Source organism: Oncorhynchus gorbuscha, linkage group LG17 (genome assembly GCF_021184085.1).
Source record: "Oncorhynchus gorbuscha isolate QuinsamMale2020 ecotype Even-year linkage group LG17, OgorEven_v1.0, whole genome shotgun sequence".
Taxonomy (NCBI): domain Eukaryota; kingdom Metazoa; phylum Chordata; class Actinopteri; order Salmoniformes; family Salmonidae; genus Oncorhynchus; species Oncorhynchus gorbuscha.
The window spans coordinates 42383324-42409046 of record NC_060189.1 but is presented as its reverse complement, the minus strand read 5'-3'; the positions used below and the strand labels follow the sequence as shown (position 1 = coordinate 42409046).

At 43.5% G+C, this 25723-nt stretch overlaps 2 protein-coding genes across 4 annotated transcripts in view; one reads left to right on the top strand and one right to left on the bottom strand.

Annotated features, from left to right (window-relative positions):
- Positions 1-23642, bottom strand: part of LOC124001165 (metabotropic glutamate receptor 1-like) — a 32344-nt gene extending 8702 nt beyond the window's left edge. For both annotated transcript variants that reach the window (XM_046307767.1, XM_046307768.1), the window contains exons 1-7: positions 23549-23642; positions 18626-19473; positions 9561-9810; positions 6781-7016; positions 3418-3664; positions 2826-2994; positions 2281-2407 (exon numbers count right to left, since the gene is read on the bottom strand). In XM_046307767.1, coding sequence (XP_046163723.1) covers positions 2281-2407; positions 2826-2994; positions 3418-3664; positions 6781-7016; positions 9561-9810; positions 18626-19355 — 1759 coding nt within the window. In that variant the 5' untranslated portion in view covers positions 19356-19473; positions 23549-23642. The remainder of the gene's footprint in view (positions 1-2280; positions 2408-2825; positions 2995-3417; positions 3665-6780; positions 7017-9560; positions 9811-18625; positions 19474-23548) is intronic.
- Positions 23643-25220: 1578 nt separating this feature from the next.
- shprh (SNF2 histone linker PHD RING helicase) overlaps positions 25221-25723 on the top strand; it is a 34601-nt gene continuing 34098 nt past the window's right edge. For both annotated transcript variants that reach the window (XM_046308207.1, XM_046308206.1), the window contains exon 1: positions 25221-25364. The gene's annotated coding sequence lies outside the window, so the exon portion shown is untranslated. The remainder of the gene's footprint in view (positions 25365-25723) is intronic.

The following is a 25723-nucleotide window of genomic DNA, read 5'->3' as shown; positions in this document are numbered from 1 at the left end:
CCATTCAAATGAACTGAATCCCCAAAAAACATTTCCACTGCATTTCAGCCCTGCCACAAAAGGACCAGCTGACCTCATGTCAGTGATTCTCTCGTAAACACAGGATGAGTGTTGACAAGGACAAGGCTGGAGATCATTCTGTCATGCTGATTGAGTTCGAATAACAGACTGGAAGCTTCAAAAGGAGGGTGGTGCTAAGAATCATTGTTCTTCCTCTGTTAAACATGGTTACCTGCAAGGAAACACGTGCCATCATCATTGCTTTGCACAAAAAGGGTTGCTGCCAGTAAGATTGCACCTAAATCAAGCATTTATCGGATCATCATGAACTTCAAGGAGAGGGGTTCAATTGTTGTGAAGAAGGTTTCAGGGCACTCCAAGTCCAGCAAGCGCCAGGACCGTCTCCTAAAGTTGATTCAACTGCGGGATCGGGGCACCACCAATACAGAGCTTGCTCAGGAATGGCAGCAGGCAGGTGTGAGTGCATCTGCACGCACAGTGAGGCGAAGACTTTTGGAGGATGGCCTGGTGTCAAGAAGGGCAGCAAAGAAGCCACTTCTCTCCAGGAAAACATCAGGGACAGATGCAAAAGGTACAGGGATAGGACAGCTGAGGACTGGGGTAAAGTCATTTTCTCTGATGAATCCCCTTTCCGATTGTTTGGGGCATCCGGAAAAAAGCTTGTCCGGAGAAGACAAGGTGAGCGCTACCATCAGTCCTGTGTCATGCCAAAAGTAAAGCATCCTGAGACACATTCATGTGTGGGGTTGCTTCTCAGCCAAGGGAGTGGGCTCACTCACAAGTTTGCCTAAGAACACAGCCATGAATAAAGAATGGTACCAACACATCCTCCGAGAGCAACTTCTCCCAACCATCCAGGAACAGTGTGGTGACGAACAATGCCTTTTCCAGCATGATGGAGCACCTTGCCATAAGGCAAAAGCGATAACTAAGTGGCTCGGGGAACAAAACATACATATATATCATACATATGTATATATCCCCGTGTTTCCTGTCTCTCTGTGCCAGTTCATCTGGCATGTTTTTCAAGTCAACCAGCGGTTTTCCCGTACTCCTGCTTCTATTCTCTTTTGCTAGTCCTCCCGGTTTTGGACGCTTGCCTGTTTTCTGGACTCCGTACCCGCCTGCCTGACCATTCTGCCTGCCCTGACCTCGAGCCTGCCTGACCATTCTGCCTGCCCTGACCTTGAGCCTGCCTGATCATTCTGCCTGCCCTGACCTTAAGCCTGCCTGACCATTCTGCCTGACCTGACCTCGAGCCTGCCTGACCATTCTGCCTGCCCTGAACTCAAGCCTGCCTGACCATTCTGCCCGCCCTGACCTCAAGCCTGCCTGACCATATTGCCTGCCCTGACCCTCAAGCCTGCCTGACCATTCTGCCTGCCCTGACCTCAAGCCTGCCTGCCCCTCTGTACCTCCTGGACTCTGATCTGGTTTTGACCTTTTGCCTGTCCATTCTCCTGCCTACCCCTTTTGGATTGTTTAATAAATATCAAGACTCAACCATCTGCCTCCTGTGTCTGCATCTGGGTCTCGCCTTGTGCCCTTATAGATGGTTTTTCTTCTGGAAGGTTCTCCCATCACCACAGAGGATTTCTGGAGGTCTGTCAGTGACCATCGGGTTCTTGGTCACATCCCTGACCAAGGCCCTTCTCCCTTGATTGCTCAGTTTGGCCGGGCGGCCACCTCTAAGAAGAGTCTTGGTGGTTCCAAACTCAATCCATTTAAGAATTACGGATGCCACTCTGTTCTTGGGGACCTTTTAATGCTGCAGAAACGTTTTGGTACCCTTTCCAAGATGTGTGCCTCGACATAATCCTGTCTCAGAGCTCTACGGACAATTCCTTCAACCTCATGGCTTGGTTTTTGCTCTGACATGCACTGTCAAGCATGGGACCTTATATAGACAGGTGTGTGCCTTTCCAAATCATGTCCAATCAATTGAATTTACCACAGGTGGACTCCAATCAAGTTGTAGAAACATCTCAAGGATCAATGGAAACAATATGCACCTGAGCTGTAACATAACAAAATGTGGAAACAGTAAAGGGATCTGAATACTTTCCCGAATGCACTCTCTTTTATCCTTCATTAGCTTTGTGTATATGTTGATGTAGGCACCTCTACAAAGACAGAAAAAGCTCAAAGCAAACACCATACACTCCTAAATAACCCAACAACTCGATGGTACTGTTTTGGACCCATTCATGCACAATTCTGTAGATATGAAAGAGGGAAGGGAAGGGCACTCTACTATACCTTCCAGTTCAGGGTCCGGCCACCAGCCCAGGTCGCAAGCCGTACAAGTAAACTCATCCTGAACAATCTCGTTGTCTTTACAGGCTGTACAGATCCAGCAACAGCTCACCTCTCCCTTCCTGATCACCTGTTTCGTTCAAACACATAGACAGGATGAGATTGCACTGTTGAAGTCTCTCAACTCACTCAATTTACCCATACAGCCGGTCACAGTTCTCTCCCTAGTCCTTACTCCTTCCCCTTGGCCTTAACCCAGATATGCAGCATCTGAATAAGTATAACCGCGGTAGTGGTGGGGTGTCCACCATATTGCTTACACCTTACAGATCTGCAAAATGGAAGGTTTTGCAGATTGCTAATGTGCAAGTTGCGCTAACACGAGTTATGGAAAGGGAAGGAGGAGGAGATTGCTTTCGCAATGGCATGCAGATTTCTTTTAATGAGAAAATCAAGCGCCCGTGGGCGTCCTAGTGTTAATGAAAGTCAATGGGTAAATAAATAATTACGTTCAGTAGCATCAGACCAGCTGGACTGTTGACACCTACCTTGATCTCTCCCTTGGAGCAGGGCTCGCTGCAGACGGAGAGGACCATGTCACTGCGGTTTATCTGCATCATGTAGTCATCAATGCTGAGCTGACCCTCGTGCCAAGAACCCACATTGATGTAGTCGAACGCACCAGGCTCCACATACTGTAGGTTCATTATTTCATACCTAAGAGTGGAGGGAAAGTTGCTCTGAAACTTGTATCTGATTCAAGTGTACGGAGACTTATTTTCATAGTGAAAGAGAAAGCAACAGATTAAATTATATTGATTGATCATGGGCAGGGGACTTTGGTATACATAGGTATTGATATTGGTTATGTTTCAGGAGGATTGGTTGTCTTCTGGGCACGTCATCCTAATCATTTGGAAACAGTATTGTCACTGTCAGGGGATTTTTGTTGAGTACTAAGAGTAGATGCTGTACTTGGCGGATTCACACCGCAGTCATCTCGCACAGGAAACCATCGTCTTAACCTTTAGTTTAAGAGGAAATTCCCTCTTGGGCAGAGGGTGACACTGGTTTTATGTCTCGTTGGCAGGGCTATCTCATCATGAGACCCTGACTCTGCATCACCTGGGCTACACCTACCTGCCAGGTGTGTCCCCATTTTCATCAAACCACACATCTTCTCCAGACACCCCAGTGAAGGAGGTCCTCATGAGGAACTCTAACAACTGGCTTCCATCGATGGGGTCCATGGCTTTGCATAGTCCCACATGGCCGGGGCAGAGGTGGCTGTGCATGTCATGGAGACCCTGAGCCATGGCGTAGATAGCATTGATGACGAATCCCATCTTACTGTCCTGGACATAGTTGTCCTCTAGACTTTCGTAACCTGTGGAATACAGTTAAAACAAAGGAAGGAAGATTAGGGATGCATTGTTTCCTCAATATATATATATATTTTTAAGTACTTCATGTTTCAGTTCTGTAAGCGTTATACAAGGAATATACAATGTAATGCAATGCAAAGTGAAATAGATAGTCAAAGCTGAATATGAAATAGACTATTTTTCTATTGTCAAACATCTTTTGCAGCGCAATATCGACTGAAATATTACCAAGGAATGATAGGGTGTCCAAAGACACATGCTTATTATTCTTCTTGGGTTTTGTGCAGCAGAAGGACACACTGTGCTGTTCTGTTCTGTGTCTGGGAGCATTAAAGGGCAGGCATCATTATGTTATGGCATCAAAGACATGCTTTTTACCATGGAGCCACCAACCATTTTGTATTTGCAACTCGCAATTCAATTAGGTGTAAATAATGTGGTAATATTATCATTAATTGACAGAGGAAGAAAATCTATTATTCTCATTTATTCCTTCCTCCCTCGATCCAGTTGCGTCCCCGTTTGCCAGAAAGACAGGTCTTGTGAATAAAACGGTTTGACACATTGTGCAGTATGTTAAAAGATAGAGACAGTAGAGTAACATTGATGATTTGATGATTTACCTAGAATTTGAGGAGAACAATATAGAACTGGGTCCAGGGACACCCTATCGATTAACAAGCGTGAAGCAAGCTAGAAGCAATATAAACAGCACATTCTGTAGCTGATCTCGGTCTTATACTAATCACAATATCAAAGGGCAACTCCACCACTTTTCAACCTGATATTCATTATCTCCAGCACCGAACCAGTGTCTACGTAATCGGTGAAAACAGCGAGTTTCTATGATCTGTGGTTAAACAGATAAGAAGAAAGGCCCGGAAAAATGCGTATCTGTGATATCACATGGTAGGATTAAAAGTAACAAAAAGTGTGAGTATCAAAAGCTGCAGCAGGTTTCTAGCCAGAGGGAGGGTATGCTCTTGCTCCCCACGTCACCGCGAATCTCGTAGTTTGTTTTAACTTTTGCTTATGGCATCGTGTAGAACTTCTTAACGTTCTGTTTTTTTTTCTTCTACAAAATGTAGAAATGCGCAGTTTTCACACATGTCGACACTGGTTTTGGTGCTGGAGATAATGAACATGAGGTTGAAAAGTGGTGGAGTTGCCCTTTAATAATAGTATCCGGTACAGAAAGAATCAACAATTTGACTCATATCAATTTGTGAATCAAACGGTTCGGGCACAATGATTGCTCCGTTTTCAGATGTGTTTGTTTGTAGCCAGGCTTGTTTTTAAAAATTGTTATATATCAACTTACTGAATGTTACAAGTACAAACAAACACACCAACAATCGATCGGATAGGGTTGTGGATAGTGGTATGAAGAGTGAGAGTTACACACTGAGTGTACAAAACATTAAGAACACCTTCCTAATATTGAGTTGCACCTGCTTTTGCCCTCAGAACAGCCTCAATTCTTCGGGGCATGGACTCTACAAGGTGTCGAAAGCGTTCCACAGGGATGCTGGCCCATGTTGACTCCAATGCTTCCCACAGCTCCATCAAGTTGGCTGGATGTCCTTTGGGTGGTGTCCATTCTAACCCCATGGTGTCTTAACATATTGGGCCAAGGTCCATATATAGGAACATGCAGCTTGAAGTTCTACAAGGCAGACCAGCCAGTTCGCATCTCATCTAATGCTTTCAAATGTTATTGGGCTTATGTTTTATACAGGCAATCTCAAAACCAGGAGGATGTGAGAATACACAGCATGTGAGGGAAACCAGTTGTTGTGCTCTCACTGCAATGCATAAAATCCCCCCAATAGCTTTATATAGTAGGGGTCAACAGATATACATTGATAGCGTTGAATTTCAGGGTTGATATGCCTCTGGTTTGGTATCTATGCAGGTTAGGAAAAACCATCTTAACCATAAAGGTTAATGACTTCCCATCAAACAAATCATTGAGTTTTCTATTGATGATACACTATATCAGTCGACCTCTATGTATATTGCCAGAGTGATGTGCTTTAAGAGTTCGTTCAGAAAATTACACACTCACCATTTTGGAGCTCTATACAAAGGAACGACAGAACAGCAGACTATGACTCTATCTCTGATTATCACAAATGATCAATATCCTTGTTATAAATAGTGCAGAACGTAAGAGAAACTTAGTGCTTGATTTATTAGTGAGGAGGTGGATATACATTAAAAAAGATACAACTAGTCTTTGAAAAGGAGATGTAAAATAGAAACGTAAATTCATGCTTAATATTTAACAAAAAAAAAAAATATATATATATATATACTTTTGCATGCAGTGTTTATATTTACCTTTCACTTGAATCAAAATATATTTTTTGAAAACATCAGTAATGTCTATAGAAGTCATCACTGGATTTGCTAAACAATGGTAACCAACTTGTAAATTAAGTTTGAAAACGCACAGTAGCAGTCAAAAGTTTGGACAAAACCTACTAATTCAAGGGTTTTTCTTTCTTTATACTATTTTCTACATTGTAGAATAATACTGAAGACATGATTCCATATGTGTTATTTCATAGTTTTGATGTCTTCACTAATATTCTACAATATAGAAAATAGTACAAATAAAGGCAAACTTGAATGAGTGGGTGTGTCCAAACGTTTGACTGGTGCTGAATATAGTTCAAAAGGAATAGAAAAGTGCAAGGTGGGGAAAACAACATTTTGAAGACATGCTTTTTGAGCATTGTTTCAAGTGATCAATACAGCTTGAGCTAATCAATTCATCTGATTATTGACTTTTTTTTCGAGATCCAATGTGCCTTTTAAATTCAATTTACCTAGATCATCTTTGGTTGGCCAGGAGAATGTTTTAGAAATAAAATAAAAACAAAAACAAAACATTATTGTATGGCTAGATGCACAGAGACGATTTATTTGCTCCAGTTTCATGAAACTTCTTGCCATTTGAGACAAAAATACCATGTAAACATCTAAAAAATTGAATGTAATTATAGTTGAGACAACATAAAGTATACCATATGCTAGTTCACATTGCAAGTCAGCAACCCTTCTGAAGAAACCATTATCATTCTCTATTATATCATTTCCTCCCCATATCTACCTGAGCAGTTTTTCCTGTAGTTCATGTTCTCCAGTGGGTGCCCTGGGATGCGGCACTGGAACCTGTGCTGCCAGAACTCAGGGAACCATGGGTTCCTGGTGTTGGTGTTGAGGCGGAGCTTCAGGAAATAGTCATCGAAGGACGTGACCTCCTCCGAATGCAGCTTCACAGTGATACCGCCCACAGCCTCCTGTTCATAGCCCTCGACCACCTCATCCCTGTCTGCCCAGCCATCACTGTGGGGAGAAACACAGTAACATTAACGTTAGGACTACTCCTTACCACCCCAAAATGGGTGGTCTTTTAGAGCAATTCAATGGTCCCCTGAAACAGATGTCGAGAAAGTTTTTAGATGACTCTGGTAGGGACTGGGGACAAAATGGTTGCATTTCCATTTGATTGTCTACATCATATAGATGCCAGAGAAGTTGGACAGCCTCAGGGAGATGGCAAGACCGCATCTTCAAGAGTCACAGCAGACCGCATCTTCAAGAGTCACAACAAAACGCATCTTCAAGAGTCCCAACAAAAGCATAAGGTATGGCGCGACAAAAAAATGCAAGAAAAAGTGAAAGGAAGTCTGAGCAGAAGGTACTACTACTTCTACCTTCTGATTCAAGTAAACTGCTTGCCAAGTGGCAGGGGCCATGAACAATGGTCAGGAAGACAGAGTCTGTGTAACCTATGAGATTCTTTTTCCAGGAAAGCTTCTTCTCAACCAGAGAATATCAGAAATAAAGTTGACGAATATATTCTCTGTGTTGCGTGTACTCATTTCACAGCTTAGGGAGGAGTAATGAGCATGCACAGCCTCCTGCTCATAACCCTCCACCACCCATCTCTGTTTGCCCAGCCATGTCTATAGGGGACAGAACATTTCATCAGTAACACAATACAGAGGAATTACACACCTTGCCACTTGCCAGGAGAGTATGCTAATCATATTATATTTTTGTGTAGCACACAAAAATAAACAATTGACTAATGAATGCCCTCCTCCCTCCTCCAGCATGGCAACATCACCAATATCTAGCCATCTGTTTCACAGCGCTACACACACACTACGCTCCAAGAACCTGCTGCTCTGACGTCAGCACATTAAAGTCATCATTCAAACCATGGTATGAACAAAAAAACACTCAACCAGGCCATACAACCTCCATGTGGGATACTGGGTATAATTGTTGCATTGTCTAACCTTTACATAGAAGGAAGCCTGTAGCTTATATACCCAAATCAAAGACAATGGCAAATGTAATGTCAGCATTTAACAATAAAGACCTCTGCTATTTAGAAAAGGCATCTGGTTTCTTACAGGAATCACATACACATATAGGGTGCAAAACATGTGTGCACTAGACTGTACTATAAGTAACATTGTATTTTACAAACTACTGTACTGTATGCTGGGTAAAAGCTTCTGCAACAGTATGTGGCTACATACTGGATGAATGAGGTCCACGCTGTAAACAAGCCTTTCCTCTCATCCTCCACACAGCCCAGGATAGATGGATGGCCCTCCCCAGCCTCCTCTATCATAGATGGACCCAACGCAATGGGCTGGCTGCGTTCACTTACCGCACTGCTCCACAAAACAGTCCTTTTTTTCAGTCGCTAGTCTCCTTGACCCAGAAAGAAACAGCCGCACCAATCCCGTGTCCTATTTATCACCCGCGAAGACGTCACAAGCTGCATAACTCAACTGCCGAGAGTTTAAAGTTTTATAGATTTGTGTTTTATCGTCGGCGTTTCACACTGTATCCTCACTATCACCATATAACAGTGTTACATCACGTACTTTGTTTATATATACAATATGTTACTGTCTTTTGAGGAGGAATTGTCCAAACTGTAATCCAAGGCTAGCCTGCATGGTCCAACTGCATTGTTATTGTGTGTAAGGAAACAATAAAAACCTACAATTGAAAAAAGACCAGGCTAATTCGGGACAGTTGTGGCTGCTGCTGGAGCTTCACTAAGACTAGGTCTTCATGCTAGCTAGCTCCATCACTGCATAGCTACAGTCTTACTACAGTGAGGGGGGTGTCTACAAGCTGATCTGCGCTTTGATGCTCAGTCGTCCTCACCACTGAGCTCTGTGCTGGAGGTGCTGTCCCATATTACCCTAGTCTCCTACTGAGTCTGTGATCTGACAGGGGGGGGGGGGGGGGGGCTGTCCCATATTAACCAAGCCTCCCCAGTTTGCCTGTGATCTGACAGAGGAGAAAGAGAAAGATAGAGAGCGGTAGAAATAGATAGAGAGCTGTCTAACCATGAATTATTCATGAGAATGAGTGTGATTAAAAGCTTCTTTCTGTTTTCAGAAGGACCTCCACTACTGCTAGAATAATGATTATTATTGTGTTCAAGTATAAACTGAGTAAATCATCGGGGGCCTTGGTATGATATATCAAAGGGAGAAACAGCACCTCAATGCTTAGGACAACCCTCAATGGTCATGGCAATAATTTTGTTATACTATATGACAATAATGAGGTCAATCACTCCACTAAATGGAGTAAGGTAAGAAGAGCAAATTTGCCATTCTATGTTCAGATTGATCTGATCTGGGGCCTAATGAATCATGCGTTTTAGAGTAGGAGTGCTGATCTAGGATCAGGTCCCCCTGTCCATGTAATCGTATATTAATTGTGATCTTAAACTGATCCTAAATCAACACTCTTACTTTGAGATGCTTGATACACAAGGCACCAGTTTGATATCTCCCTTTGACCCATTGCTAAGACTGATTATGAACATATAAAATGATCTAACTTTACCTCCCGATGAGAAGGAACTCCCCTGCCACCCCAAGTCGTCTCATAGCCATGAGCAGTCCACGGACCGTCATGCCCTCGCAGAAGCAGACGACCACCCGGGCCTTGGGCAGGCGTTCTCTCAGCTTCCTCAGCAGCCTGTCAAAGTGCTTCTCCCCAGCATTGCTGTAGATCTTGTCTGAATGGGCGATACACAGCCCCTCCTGAGAGGCTAGCTCCTTAAAAGCCTCCATGCCACTTTCTCCGTAATTACCTGGGGAAATAAACAGCATTAACAAAAAAAAAAACACTATATCGTGGTCTTTAAAGGTAACTACTGTATATATTTGAACACAGTATTATTTAAAAGGTCAATACAATATTCTACATTCGGAAGAAGTTTAAGACATTTTGTACTATAACTTCACCTGTAAGTACTGCCAACGAGCCAAACACAAAAGCACTGCAACCTATAACTAGTGACTGCATTTCAAACGTTCAGTCTGCTATTATTTCCGGTAGTTTATAACATTGAAGTGAACTAATCAGAAAAATTATTCATCTTGACTGAATTACATCATGTTGCAAAGAGTTTGTGGATAAAGACTGCATATATATTTATATCTAACCTCTTAAATGCTGTCATTTACCAACAGTCGTCTCACCAGGATACTTTCTGACAGCTGGATACCTGGTGGATTACTTGGTGAATTACCTGGTGGATTACCTGGTGGATTACCTGGTGGATTACCTGGTGGATTACTTGGTGGATTACTTGGCGGATTACCTGTTGGATTACCTGGTGGATTATTTGGTGAATTACCTGGTGGATTACCTGGTGGATTACCTGCCATCACCTCCCCAGTAAGATTTAGTAGGACAGACATTTCTGAAAGACTTGGTTCACAAAATTCTTCAAAGATTCAATTCATGTAACTCAAGAATTTTGTGGAGTTGAGGCAGTGACTAGTGAGTTGTGGTAGTATGTTGCACACATTCATTTCGAAACAGAGGTCAGGTGTCAGGATTTGGCCAGGGTTGTTCCGGTTTTTGGTCACTAGATGCTCCCATTGTGCCTTTTGACCTTTTGTTTTCCCTTGATCCCCATTATTATTTGCACCTGTGCCTTGTTTCCCCTGATTGTATTTAAACCCTTTGTTTTCCTCTGTTCTTTGCTCTGTGTTTGTATGTTAGCACCCAGCCCTAGTACTCTGAGAACTCTTGTTGATCCCGGTGGACTCTCTTGTGGAATTCTGTTTTTTGTTCTTGTTTGTTTGTTTTTTGAGTATCTTTTGAGGCTTTTTGTGCTTTACCTTCCACCTTGTGGATTTACCTTTTTTGTCTTGGAGGATTACCTTTGTTCTTGTAGGATTCCTTTTGAGGTTGTGGAGTAACATGATTTCCTGAAGAACTTCACTTTTTACTTCATTAAATACACCGTCTCAAGTACTGCTGTGTCTGCCTCATCTTCTGGGTTCTGCCGACTATTCGTGGCTCAGTTGGTTAAGTGACTGTTTCTCACTCCGGAGACCCGGGTTCGTAACCGGGTCCTGACAGAAACACAGAGCCAAAAATTAACCCAGAGGCAGCCAGTTCCCAGGACCTTGTTGCCATGCTGTCCCACCACCAGGAGACTGTCCAACGCCACGAAGCCGCCCTGGTTCAGCAAGAGGCCTTAATGGCTAGACATTCTCATCTTCTGTCGGAGATGCTGACTTCCATAAAGCAGATATCTGATCGACTTACCCCGGCAACAGTTCCCGTCCCAGTACATCAGATTCACGTACCCATGGCAGTTAACCCTCTGGCTGAACCTCGTCTTCCACCTCCCCAACGGTTCTCAGGTGATCCAAGTGCTTGTAAAGGGTTTCTCACCCAATGTTCTCTCTCCTTCGAGCTGCAACCCTCGTCGTTCCCCACCGACCGGTCTAAGATCGCATATATCATCACCCTGCTGTCGGAAAAAGCCCTGGCCTGGGCTACTGCTGTGTGGGATTCCCATAGTTCCTGCTGTGCCAGCTACTCTGCCTTTGCTGAGGAATTCAAACGAGTGTTTCAAGTCCCAAGCAGTGGTCCTGACTCAGCCAAACAGCTCCTGACTCTCCACCAAGGTCGGCGCAGCGTGACGGACTATGCCATCCAGTTCCGCACGGTGGCAGCAGCGAGTGGCTGGAACAACGAGGCGCTCACGGTGTGCTTTCTGAAAGGCCTTTCCGACAATATCCAAGATGAAATGGCCACTCGGGAATCACCGGACAATCTCGAGTTCCTGATCAAGTTGGCCTCACGCATTGACCAGCGTCTGAGAGAGAGAGAACTCAACCGTAGACCTCTAGCCCCTATCAGTCCCAGCTCTGAGTCCCCACCTTTATCCTCGCTGGCTCCACTGGAACCCATGCAGATTGGACGCATCTCCCAGGCTGAGAGAGACTGCCGGATGAGGGAGCGACGCTGTCTATATTGCGGCAAACCGGGCCATTTCCGTTCCACGTGTCCCGGGCTCCAGGGAAACACTCTGTCCCGTACAGACCGGGGGGAACTGTAACGGGAAACATAACCTCCTCCCATCCGTCCAACTCCCGTCTGCTCATTCCAGTCACCCTTTCCTGGGACAACCACAAGCCTTGATAGACTCTGGAGCCGCAGGTAACTTCATGGATGGTGTCTGGGCGAAGGAGAATGGCGTTCCCTCTGAACCTCTAAGTGACCCCATGAGGGTTACTACATTGGATGGAAGCCCTTTGGGATCTGGACTTGTCACTCATGTCACTACCTCCTTGCGACTTTCAGTTTCACAGCACCAGGAATTGATGAACTTTCATTTGATCTCCTGTTCCGAGTTCCCTCTCGTCCTTGGATACCCCTGGCTTCACAGCCATAACCCTCACATCGACTGGTCTGTGGGCACTATCAAGCAGTGGGGTCCTACGTGCCAAGCTACTTGTATTTTCCCGAATTCCCCGAGTTCTACTCCCGAGTCTTTAGAATCCATCGACCTGACCCGAGTTCCCGAGTGTTACCATGACCTCAAACTGGTATTTAGCAAACAGAGGGCCACCATGCTACCACCCCATAGACCTTATGATTGCCCCATTGAACTGTTTCCGGGCACTTGCCCTCCCAGGGGTCGGATCTTTTCCCTATCTCCACCCGAACGAGCTGCTATGGATACCTACATCAAGGACGCTCTGGAAGCAGGCCTCATGCGTCCATCCACCTCCCCGGCGGGAGCAGGGTTTTTCTTTGTGGCCAAGAAAGACGGTAGATTACGTCCTTGCATCGACTACCGGGGACTCAATGCCATAACCGTCCGTAACCGTTACCCGCTACCCCTTATGGCCACAGCCTTCGAGCTGCTCCATGAAGCAGTTGTTTTCACTAAGCTTGACCTGCGGAACGCATACCATCTTGTGCGGATCAGACCTGGTGACGAGTGGAAGACCGCTTTCAACACGCCTACTGGTCACTATGAATACTTGGTGATGCCCTTCGGCCTGACCAACGCCCCAGCGGTGTTCCAAGCGCTCATAAACGATGTGCTTAGGGATATACTTAACATATTTGTGTTCGTTTACTTGGATGACATCCTCATCTTTTCGAGCTCTCTTCAAGAACACACTAAGCATGTCAGACAAGTACTCAAACGCCTCCTAGACAGCCATCTGTACGTTAAGCCGGAAAAATGTGAATTCCATTCATCCCGAGTACAATTCCTGGGATTTGTAGTGGAACCCGGTCGAGTCCAAATGGACCCCAGGAAGGTAGGGGCGGTAGCAGATTGGCCCACCCCCAAATCCGTTAAGGAAGTTCAGCGTTTCCTGGGCTTCACTAACTTTTACCGCAAGTTCATCAAGAACTTCAGCTTGGTGGCAGCCCCTCTCTCAGCTTTAACCAAGGGTGGCAATGCAAGGTTTTTGTGGGGAGGAGAAGCTGAGACGGCCTTCCAAGGACTCAAGCAGCGCGTCCTCTCTGCTCCCATCCTGATACTACCGACTACGGATGAACTGTTTGTGGTGGAGGTAGACGCCTCAGAGGTTGGTGTTGGAGCTGTCCTGTCTCAGAGGGGTGAAGACAAGAAGCTTCATCCATGCGCTTTCTTCTCACACCGGCTTACCCCGGCTGAGAGGAACTACGATGTGGGGGATCGTGAACTCCTAGCGGTTAAGATGACATTGAAGAAATGGAGACACTGGCTCGAGGGGGCTTCTCACCCGTTTCAAGTGCTTACGGACCACAAAAATCTGGAGTATATCCAGCAGGCGAAGCGGTTGAACTCTAGACAAGCTAGATGGTCTCTTTTCTTCAATCGATTCCAGTTTATCCTCACCTATTGGCCCGGGTCGAAGAATCTCAAACCGGATGCCCTGTCCCGAGTCTACGCTCCTGCCATTCGAGATGACACGGACATGCCTGTCCTTCCTGCTGCTAAGATCGTGGCTCCGATCTCGTGGCAAGTTTGAGGATACTGTGAGACGAGCTCAAGCTATTGAACCGGACCCAAAAGGAGGTCCTGCCAATCGGTTGTTTGTCCCCAAGGCAGTGAGGACTCAGGTCCTTCTGTGGGGGCACTCCTCTCGTCTCACCTGTTACCCGGGCGTAGGTCGCACCTTGGAGTTCATCCAGCGTAAGTTCTGGTGGCCTACCATGAGAGAAGACGTTGCCACTTTCGTCAATGCCTGCCCCGTGTGCTGCCAGGGCAAATCTTCTCACCTCCGCCCGCAAGGACTCCTTCACCCTTTACCTGTTCCCCACAGACCCTGGTCCCATATCTCGTTGGATTTTATTACCGGCCTTCCTCCATCCCATGGCAATACTAGAATCCTAGTCATAATCGACAGGTTTTCATAGGCGGCCAGGTTCGTCCCTCTGACTAAGTTACCTTCTGCCAAGGAAACGGCTGAGTTGGTAATTAATCATGTGTTCCGAGTCTTTGGCATTCCTCAAGATATGGTTTCTGACAGAGGTCCCCAGTTCGCCTCTAGGTTTTGGAAGGCCTTCTGCCAACTCATGGGGGCTTCTGCCAGTCTATCTTCAGGGTACCATCCGGAGTCCAACGGCCAAACAGAGAGGATGAATCAAGAGCTGGAAACCACCCTTCGATGTATGACTCGTAACAACCCGTCCACACGGTCGTCCTTCATTGTTTGGGCCGAATACGCGCACAACACCTTGTGCTCCTCCTCCACTGGTATGTCCCCGCACGAGTGTCAGTTTGGCTATGCCCCTCCATTGTTCCCGGACCAGGAGGCAGAAGTCAGAGTGCCTTCAGCCTTGAAGTTCGTCAGACGCTGTCGGCTTATGTGGAGGAAGACCCATCTTAATCTTATGTGTTCCTCACAGAGGTACCAACAACAAGCCAACAGACGTCACCGTCCCGGGCTTACCCTGCACCCCGGCCAGAGAGTTTGGCTCTCCACAAGAGACTTACCACTACGGGTGGAGTCTCGCAAGCTGTCCCAAAAATACATCGGTCCCTTTAAGGTTGCCAGGAGAGTTAACCCAGTTTCTTATCGCCTACACTTACCCAGATCCCTTAAAATTAATCCCACGTTTCACATTTCCTTATTAAAACCTGTTGTTTTTTCTCCCCCTTATCCCGGCAGACAGACCTCCCCCTCTGCCTCGTGTCATTGGAGGCCAGCCGGCTTATACCGTCCATCGGATACTGGATTCCCGCCGGGTGCAGCGGTCCTGGCAGTATCTGGTGGACTGGGAAGGCTACGGTCCCGATGAGCGCTCCTGGGTTCCTGCCAAAGACATACTGGACCCTGACCTCATTCGTCAGTTCGGGGCTCTCCACCCTGAGAGAGCTGGTAGGAACGTCAGGAGCCGTTCCTAGGGGGGGGGATTCTGTCAGGATTTGGCCAGGGTTGTTCCGGTTTTTGGTCACTAGATGCCCCCATTGTGCCTTTTGACCTTTTGTTTTCCCTTGATCCCCATTATTATTTGCACCTGTGCCTCGTTTCCCCTGATTGTATTTAAACCCTTTGTTTTCCTCTGTTCTTTGCTCTGTGTTTGTATGTTAGCACCCAGCCCTAGTACTCTGAGAACTCTTGTTGATCCCGGTGGACTCTCTTGTGGAATTCTGTTTTTTGTTCTTGTTTGTTTGTTTTTTGAGTATCTTTTGAGGCTTTTTGTGCTTTACCTTCCACCTTGTGGATTTACCTTTTTTTGTCTTGGAGGATTACCTTTGTTCTTGTAGGATTCCTTTTGAGGTTGTGGAGTTACATGTTTTCCTGAAGAACTTCACTTTTTACTTCATTAAATACACCGTCTCAAGTACTGCTGTGTCTGCCTCATCTTCTGGGTTCTGCCGACTATTCGTGGCTCAGTTGGTTAAGTGACTGTTTCTCACTCCGGAGACCTGGGTTCGTAACCGGGTCCTGACATCAGGAGCAAGTTGTAAGTATGCTATTGCCATGATAAACCAACAAAACAAAATTATATTTTGGGGAACATCAACACAAATCATTGCAAGGGCTGCCGTCATGTAAAAGCTTCTATTGTAGTACCTTTATGTCGGAGATGAAGTACACTCTTAGAAAAAAGGGTTCCAAAAGTGCTCTTCAGCCGTCCTCATTGGAGAACCCCTTGACAAACCTTTTTGGTTCCAGGTAGAACCCTTTTGGGTTCATCAAAGGGTTCTCATACGGGGACAGCCGACGAACCCTTTTAGGTTATAGATACCACCTTTTTTTCTAAGACTGTAGTCACGATTGCTATTTGATCTGCTTCAACGATGTAAAACTGAATTATAATGGAAAATAACAAACTGTTGCTTTCAGTATCGCGGCATCCACTCAAACGGATCATACAAAAAAACTCATGTGTCCAGCTGTACGCCCATCTTATTGAGGCTTGTAAATTCATTTGATATAGCTTTTGTGAAATGCAAATGAACAGTTGGGTTCATGGACATGAACTGGTATAACTGACCATTGCTGACTGGAAAAATAGAACCCAAAGATCCAGGCCTGTCATAATCATGTGCCAACTTCAAACTATAAATAGACCAGTGACGACCCGTCTTTCAGGGTAGATGGGGCTTCGAGCCCCACATTTTTAGCAACAAAAGTTATAATAATATTTTTGGGGGGCTTTCCTGTTATTTTTCCTGTTATTTTGTCACATATCAGTTTGCAAACAATGTAAAATATATATATCATTGAGTTAATAAAGCCGCATACAAACATGGTCTCTTTTTTGTTTTCTTGAGTAAGGCAGCTCCAAAATGCAGGTGTTTCAGCCTAGTTCAGTGCTTTCTGTGGTGGTGGGGCAAGCCAGCAGATTGGCTAAGTGTTCTGTCACTCATGGGGACACTACGTCACTGCCAAGTCTAAAGGTAGAGCTAAAACATTCTAGCCTCTCTGGTGCTGCCATAGAGTTACATTAGAAGTGTCCATCCAAAAGGCTCAAGGTCATTGGCCACAGATAAAATTACGTCAAATCACATATCTACAGTAGCTTCTACAGTAGCTATGTCAACATCATACTTTCAAAATCTTATCTAGCAGTCATCATCATGAATCAAGTCAACAATCTACTAGCAAATCCTTTTAATCCTTGTCATATGAAGAGAAATAATGAAGAGAAATTATAGATAAAACATACCGGTGCTCATCGGCCATTGGACATAAACATTACACAAGTTGGAAATCACAAATTCAACAATGAGTGGTTTGGAAGGAACCAGTGTGGCTAACTGCAAGAAAATCAAACCTTAGCCTGCTATTCAGTGGAGTGGCTGTGTGGTCCCAAGTCTAAGATTAAGGGTCTCTTTTCCTAGTTTATATTTTATAAACATTCAACATTGGCCATGCTGTCAATGAAGCATGATTTGTGCCGAAAATTCAAAACAACTGTTAACTCGGAACTACAAAATCTGACATTAGTGAGTGAGTTCAAGACAACTGGGAACTTGGGAAAAACGAGCTACGACTGGGAAAATATGTTTTGAACTTTCATCCAATCGGAATTGTAAATTCAGAACTTGGGCCTCTTTCTAGAGCTATGACCTGAAGAACAATGACGTCACCATGATTCAACCTTTTTTTTCTTAGAGTTCCCAGTTGTCTTGAAAGCACCATGAATCCAGAGAATGCCAGACTTTGATGACAAAATTATACCCACGAAGGACCAATTGTCAGTAGAAACCACATTTGTTGACGCAAGTCAGCCATATCGGCTTTTTTATTTTAGAAAGGCAGTAAATGAGGCTGAATGAACTGTTTGGCTTCTAGACAAGACTCCTCCGCTGATAGCCAGATGTAGCAGTGGTAAGGTGTTAGGACTGCTGTTGGGACTCTGCTGTTGGGACAGCTTTGTGTAGGCCCTAACAGTTTGTGGGCACCGTTTGTCACCGTTATAGTGCAATGCATGTATTGTTTAGTGTTGTGTAGTGGCTTTGCTGGCATGCAGGCATTCCACATTATTATTTTTTTGCTCCACCACGATCTACATGCTAAAATTGCCACTGAGATAGAATATTCCGTCCTCCCTAACCAACAGCTGAATCCAAACATTGCCCTCTCTTCACTGGTCTGACACTTCTCTCCACACCCAATTAAGCCCTTGAAAAGCTTCCGGCTAGACCAGGGTTAATGAACTTTAAAGTGCTAGGAGCAAGCATAGAATTTGACCATGAAAAAAATGACCTTCCTACAGAGGCTTCAACGTCTATTTCACGTTTGTTCAATGTAATTTAATTGAAATGACGTGGAAACAGCGTTGATTCAACCAGTGTGTGCCCAGTGGCTTGTACCTTTTCAAGGATTCTTCCTGAACTGTAGGCCTAAGTTAGAGGGATGAGGAAGGCCTGAATGAACAAGCACAGGCTATAAGCTTTGGTGGATTATGTTGAACCCCCCTGCTTTTTGAGCTAAATCCATTAGAATTATGAATTATGACAAATCTTAATCAATTGTACAATAACACATATCTGACATGAGAGTATCCGCAGCTCTGCCAATTATTTAAATCCCCAACACTTAATCAAATTGTGTTTCAATAGATATTGATAGCAAACATGCAACATGCAATTACTTTTGTAAACAAAAAAACATACAGTAGGTCTACAGACAGTGACTTACCCTCTGTATGGACTGCTGAGACATAAGTCCAGTTATAGCGTTTCACAATGTCCAGGATGGCTCTGGCTTGGAGAGTATCAGAGGGCACAACCCTAAGGAAATACTTGAAGAGAGTTTTGTCACTCAGATCTATGCTGGTTGCAGAATATGCTATCTGGGGGATATTGAACAGCTGCAGGAGGTTCTGAACTTGAATAGCCACTGAGCTTGACCCAGGTCCGATAACTCCTGCTATGGGTCTCTTGGTGGCAGGTGGCTGACTCACAGGCATCCCTTCAATGCACCACTGTCTGGAGGTACCATCCTTGTTGTCATCATCCCGGATCGAGATGAGAGAGTCTCTAATGAACTCAATACTCTGCTCCAGAGCCACTGAGGAGTGCCAGCAGGAGTCCCTGATCTCGCATCCCAGAGTGATGTTGGGTAGAAGATTCGGGTTGGAGTTGATTCGGTCCAAGGTGTGGAACATTGCTTCTACTCGTTGGATTCCATACTGTTCCCGAACCTCACCGCATTTCCTCTCCGCTACCTGCTCTGTTGACGGTTGGTGGTGGACCGAGAACAGGGCACCAATTATAATGTCCCCATCCATTCTGGCCACCAAGCGGGACGAACCAGCTTTAGGAACCACTGACCTCTCAAATATGTTACTGGGGGAGACGAATGCGTCATACAGTAAAATAGGGAAATACAAAAACCTAATGGCATTCAAGTACATCATATTCCACATGGTGTGAACGGTCTTGGTGATAGAATCATGTCCTCTTTGCCATTGGGAAGAGCTGTGGGTCCAAGTTTAATCGAAGATCCATCATCTCCTTACCATACCTCTTTCACTGATGTCTTTTCTGCAGATGAGATACGTATATTAATTTAAGTTTTCTTTAGAAACAAGTGATGATAAACAGCTGTCTATCTTTGGCAAATTAACAAAAGGAAAATATCCCATTGGACACAGACGTAAATTCAACGTCTATTTCACTTTGGTTCAATGTAATTTAATTGAAATAAAGTGGAAAAATCAGTGTGTGCCCAGTGGGAGAGCTATAATGCAGAAGCGAACATGACATTCAATCATGAATAATCAAAATAATAATAGCCTAGTCTACAGTAATTTATAAGTATATAATGACATTGAATGCCTCTGATAACATGTACTGCAAAAACAGCTTGCAAAAACATGTACTGCAAAAACAGCTGATTAAAAGTTGATTGGTCTGATGGGCAGCAGGGTAGCCTAGTGGTTAGAGTGTTGGGCTAGTAACTGTCAAATGTGAGCTGACAAAATCTGTGTTTCTGCCTCTGAATAGGCAGTTAACCCACTGTTCCTAGGCCATCATTGAAAATAAGGAGTTGTTCTTAACTGACTTGCCTAGATAAATAAAGGTAAAATAAATCAAAATCAAAAATGGTTGGTTTGCATGCCTGGTTTCAGCACCTAGTCATTGGACAGCACTCAGCATTAATTTGCCTGTTGAGTTTGCAGTAATTTACCCACACTGAGCTACATATATTTCTGCTTAGAAATGCTGCTAAAATGACTCATTGAAATTATGAATCAGATCTCATATAATTTACTACACCTTGAGGCCTATGTACAGCATCAGTCAAAAGTTTGGACACACCTACTCATTCAAGGGTTTTTCTTTACTTTTACTATTTCTACATTGTAGAATAATAGTGAAGACATCAAAACTATGAAATAACACACATGGAATCATGGAGCAACCAAAAAAGTGTTAAACACATTTTTTTTAACCTTTATTTCACTAGGCAAGTCAGTTAAGAACACATTCTTATTTTACAATGACGGCCTACCTTGGCCAAACCATCCCCTAACCCGAACGACGCTGGGCCAATTGTGCGCCACCCTTTTGGATTCCCGATCACACCCGGTTGTGATACAGCTTGGGATCGAACCAGGGTCTGTAGTGACGCCTCTAGCACTGAGATGCTGTGCCTTAGACCGCTGCGTCACTCAGGAGCCCAAAAATATATTTTAGATTTTAGATTCTTCAAACTAGCCACCCTTTGCCTTGATGACAGCACTGCACACTCTTGGCATTCTCTCAACCAGCTTCACCTGGAATGCTTTTCCAACAGTCTTGAAGGAGTTCTCACATATGCAGAGCACTTGTTGGCTGCTTTTCCTTCACTCTGTGGTCCAACTCATCCCAAACCATCTCAATTGGGTTGAGGTCGGGTGATTGTGGAGGCCAGGTCATCTGACTCCATCACTCTCCTTCTTGGTCAAATAGCCCTTACACAGCCTGGGTGTGTGTTGTGTCATTGTCCTGTTGAATAACAAATGATAGTCCCACTAAGTGCAAACCAGATGGAATGGCGTATTGCTGCAGAATGCTATGGTAGCCATGCTGGTTAACTGTGCCTTGAATTCTAAATAAATCACTGACAGTGTCACCAGCAGTGTCACCAGCAAAGCACCCCCACACCATCACATCCCTTCCTCCATGTATCACGGTAGGAACCACACACGCAGAGATCATCCATTCACCTACTCTACATCTCACAAAGACACGATGGTTGGAACCAAAAATCTCAAATTTGGACTCATCAGACCAAAGGACAGATTTACACCAGTCTAATGTCCATTCCTCGTGTTTCTTGGCACAAGCAAGTCTCTTCTTATTATTGGTATCCTTTAGTAGTGGTTTCTTTGCAGAAATTCAACCATGAAAGCCTGATTCACACAGTCTCCTCTGAACAGTTGATGTTGAGATGTGTCTGTTACTTCAACTCTGTGAATAATTTATTTGGGCTGCAATTTCTGAGTTTACATCCGAGGTTACTCTGGGTCTTCCTTTCCTGTGGCGGTCACCGTGAGAGCCAGTTTCATCATAGCGCTTGTTTTTGCAACTGCACTTGAAGAAACTTTCAAAGTTCTTGAAATTTTCCGCATTGACTGACCTTCATGTCTTAAAGTAATGATGGACTGTCATTTATATTTGCTTATTTGAGCTATTGTTGCCATAATACGGACTTGGTCTTTTATAAAATAGGGCTATCTTCTGTATACCCCCCCCACACACACACACACACACCTTGTCACAGCACAACCGATTGGCTCAAACGCATTAAGAAGGAAAGACATAAGAAATTCCACAAATTCACTTTTAACAAGGCACACCTGTTAATTTAAATGTATTCCAGGTGACTACCTCATGAAACTGGTTGAGAGAATGCCAAGAATGTGCAAAGCTGTCATCAAGGAAAACTTTGGCTACTTTGAAGAATCTCAAATATAAAATATATTTAGATTTATTTAACACTTTTTTGGCTACTACATAATTCCATATGTGTTATTTCATACTTTTGATGTCTTCACTATTATTCTACAATGTAGAAAATAGTCAAAATATCGAAAAACCCTGGAATGAGTAGGTGTGTCCAAACCTTTGACTGGTACTGTATATAACCTATTGAGATTTTCAAAGTCTAACGGACATTCAAATTGACAATAACTTACAAACGTTTTAGATCAAATCGGCTATTTCACAGTTTTTCATTGATTCAAATGTTTCAGACATTTGTGAATGAAATGCCATATTATTAATATAGGGTGAAGTCCGCATTAGTGGGACATCAGGTGTAGTGGGACATTTGTGTTTGAGAGTACTGTACTATGGTCATTTTGCAAACCAATCACAACAGATGTTATTTTGGGGTTGCTACTGCATATGTTCTGTGTTGGTTAGTGTGACATCACATCATTGGTGGACATACCCATCATTCATGGTCAGGTTTCTTAGGTGGGGAGACCCGTTAAAAATGATGAAAAATCGCTGTACTATGAAACCTCACACTAGAATGACAAGGCTGTCATTCTGTCAATTATAATTTAACCATCTAGCATTTCAGTGTTAAAATGAATAGTTATTGATAGCGTTTTGAAATATAATAAACATTCATGTAAACAGCTTGAATATTTGATGAAAATCTCATTTATAGTACTGTCCCATATCTAATGAAGGAAATTACTGGCAGGGAACTTTTCAGCTATAAAAATGCACAACATAAACCTTTAATCAATTTAAATATAATTTACTTCATTCGATATTCTAAAGTACTTTGAAATAAGTTGTTGTAGTTGTTCATAACATCTCAAAATCAAGTCTAGACGCTATATAGCACATAAACATCATGGGATGACAGTGAAAGGAATTCAAGGGAAATAACAAGGGTGGTAAGGAAAGAACGAAAGAATGACATGTAAGAAATGTAAGAAATGTAGGCTAGAAAAGAGCCTCAATTTATGAAAGGGGACAGCATTTAGGGAATAATAGAGGTGATTCCAGATCAATTAAAAGCTGAGCAAGCTCCTTTAGGTAGATTTTCACCAAGAGCTTGGAATGTCCCCAAATCAATTTCCCAATAGCATTGATGAGAGGGTCTAATAGAAGATCATGGACAGCATAAAACATAAATAGATCAGAGAGTGTGTTATCTATATGCCTCTACAAAGTCTTATTTATGATTTCCTAACAAGTGCCAGGTGAAGTGGGATAGTCATGTATTTCTAATGAGTAAATAGTGTCCCACTTCATCTACTTAAATGTCCCACTAAAACTTAAAGCCACGCTTTAGCAAAAGTAGGGGTCTGATTTTCTTTTAGGGGTATTAGCATCCACTGAACAACACATTATCAACATGCTTCATCGTCACAATGTAGATTAGACCTTAATTAATTGAAATAAACATACATTGAGTAGGGGTAGACTTATTTTTATTGTGTACACAGCCATTGGCCAAAAAGTGGCCCACTCATGCATATATCACCCTAACTAAACAAAATGCTACCATCACTGATGTTCACATGAAGAGCAGTCTCCATTCTACGTTGCACCTTTTGAAATCCTTAGCATAAAACACCCTAAATATCACAACGTTAGAGTGTGGACATACCTGCACCTCCTGCCTCGGGAACATTGCGTACCTCCTCGTCTCCTGAACCTCTCAGTTTGGAGCCCAAGTTAAGCCTTTGCCGCGCCAATACAGGGTTTCTCTTTTTGCCTCTCTCTCTCTCTCTGTCTCTTATCTCTCTCTCTTTTAAATGAAGCATGGGTGCCCCCCTTCTATTCCTTTTGATCATTGCATGCATCTTTAAAACCGGGTCACATAAACTGCATTGCATGTCCCCGATAAAAGACAGTATGCAGAGATATACATAGTATTTATTGTAAGCTACATTAAAAAAGTTAATTGCATGTACAAGCTTGCTTTATTTATTTTTCAAAATAAAGGTATGATCATGTCATTAGGCTATAGGATCCTGCTGGCTAATAGCAGTAGGCTAGGCTAGTCAGTGGTATAAGCTGATATGTAACATATCTAAATAGACAACAGCATCTATTTGTTTGGCGGCGCATCTAATGGCTGCGCATCCAAGTTAAGCTTCCCCTAAAGTAAATTGAATTGAATTTGCCATAATGATATACGTACTGCTGTCTAAACAAAAATTAAATGCAATAATTCAAAAGACCAGACCCGTGTGCATGATTTAGCCACAGAGGATCAATAGCTTCTTTAAAAAAATATATATGTTGATTGATTGCTTTAAATCCCAGCGCAGCACATAACCTAAACTCGGGAAACGCGCAATTTGGGCAGCGCGTGTAGCAAATATCAAATAGCTGATTGTTCATTTACAGCTGTCTGTGTGAAGTATCTACAATCCTAAACCTAACACAATATTTCAAAATTAAATTGCGGGACAAAGCACAAACGACAGGAGACAAAAACACATCTCTAAACTGTTTGTCTTTAGTTAAACTAACAAAAATCTCAAATTCCAAAGGAGCCTATTATATTTGCACTATAGCAAAGAGCGTCGATGAATGCATATTCACTGTCTTTATCAATGGGTGAGTCCGTGCCACTGGTAGGTTCTTTTTAGGACAATCATTTCCTCCTCTTGGCTAGATGGACGTCATAGTCTCCCCTTTTCATGGGCCTCGATTAGAAGGTTGCATTCAAGACAATGTCGTTTTTATTGATCTCAGCTTTTGATCTCAGCATGTTTGTGATATTAAAGATTCGGATATTAAAGATGTCGTAGATTTGCATGAAATGTGTTTGTAAAAGGCAAAAATGTTCTCGCATCATACATTTAAAAAACATTCTTTTTTTATCGGGGGCTGAGCTCTGGACCTGTGCAAAGAAAGGAGTGGGAAATCAGAACGGACTTTTTCGCGAACAGTTATTTAGGTTATATTCTTAGCCTAATTTATGACTATGCAATATACTCATCAGATTATACGAATAGTAGGCTATTTTACATCAGTCTGCACAAGCAACGATATATGCATGCAATGCTTTATCATTAAGGGGACGTTTCTCGTGAAAATATAGCTTCCCCAAACGTTAAATTCACGCGCCCCCTATGGTTTGACAGAATTATTATAATTGTGTGAGACATAATTGGGGCAAATTGAAGGCAACTAGAAAGAGAGCAAAAGACATATTTTGTTAAACTCTTTGCAGACAGAGAGCAATGCTGCGACCTAGTGGTTGTGGCCCGACGGTTCTGTTTCAACCTTGTTGTGACGCTACCTCACTTCCGTCCTGTAATATGAAAACATGGCGCATCGCAGCGGCGGAGGAGCTGGCTGTTCAAGAAGACAGTAAAGTCCATTCTTGACTGATTTCGATCAACCAGACCAGTCTATTACTTCGTCTGCAGGGACCAGGAACAGAGACGACGCTTTGTGAGAGATAAAAAGTAAATGTTCAATGTTTGTTAGAGCCAGACACTAGACATATTTGCTATCAAAGCCAGACAACAATCACAGTGCACCTAGAAGCGGCACTGTGGTGTTGCCTACTCGTTACATTGTAGCAAAATGTTGCAGTATGGGATTTCTACATTGCAGAGCCATTGTTGACACTTTGTAGTTCGATAATCAATCAGTGAGCAGCTGTCGTAATGTGAAGAGAATTAGCAAGTTTACACCAAGGATTTAGAACGTCAGGATAACGGAATTGCCCAACCACGACGTTTTATGGTAATCTGGAATAGACTTCAATGGTATAAGTAGATCCGACAGGTGTTTTTTTTAAATCCATGCGTGTCCATAACGT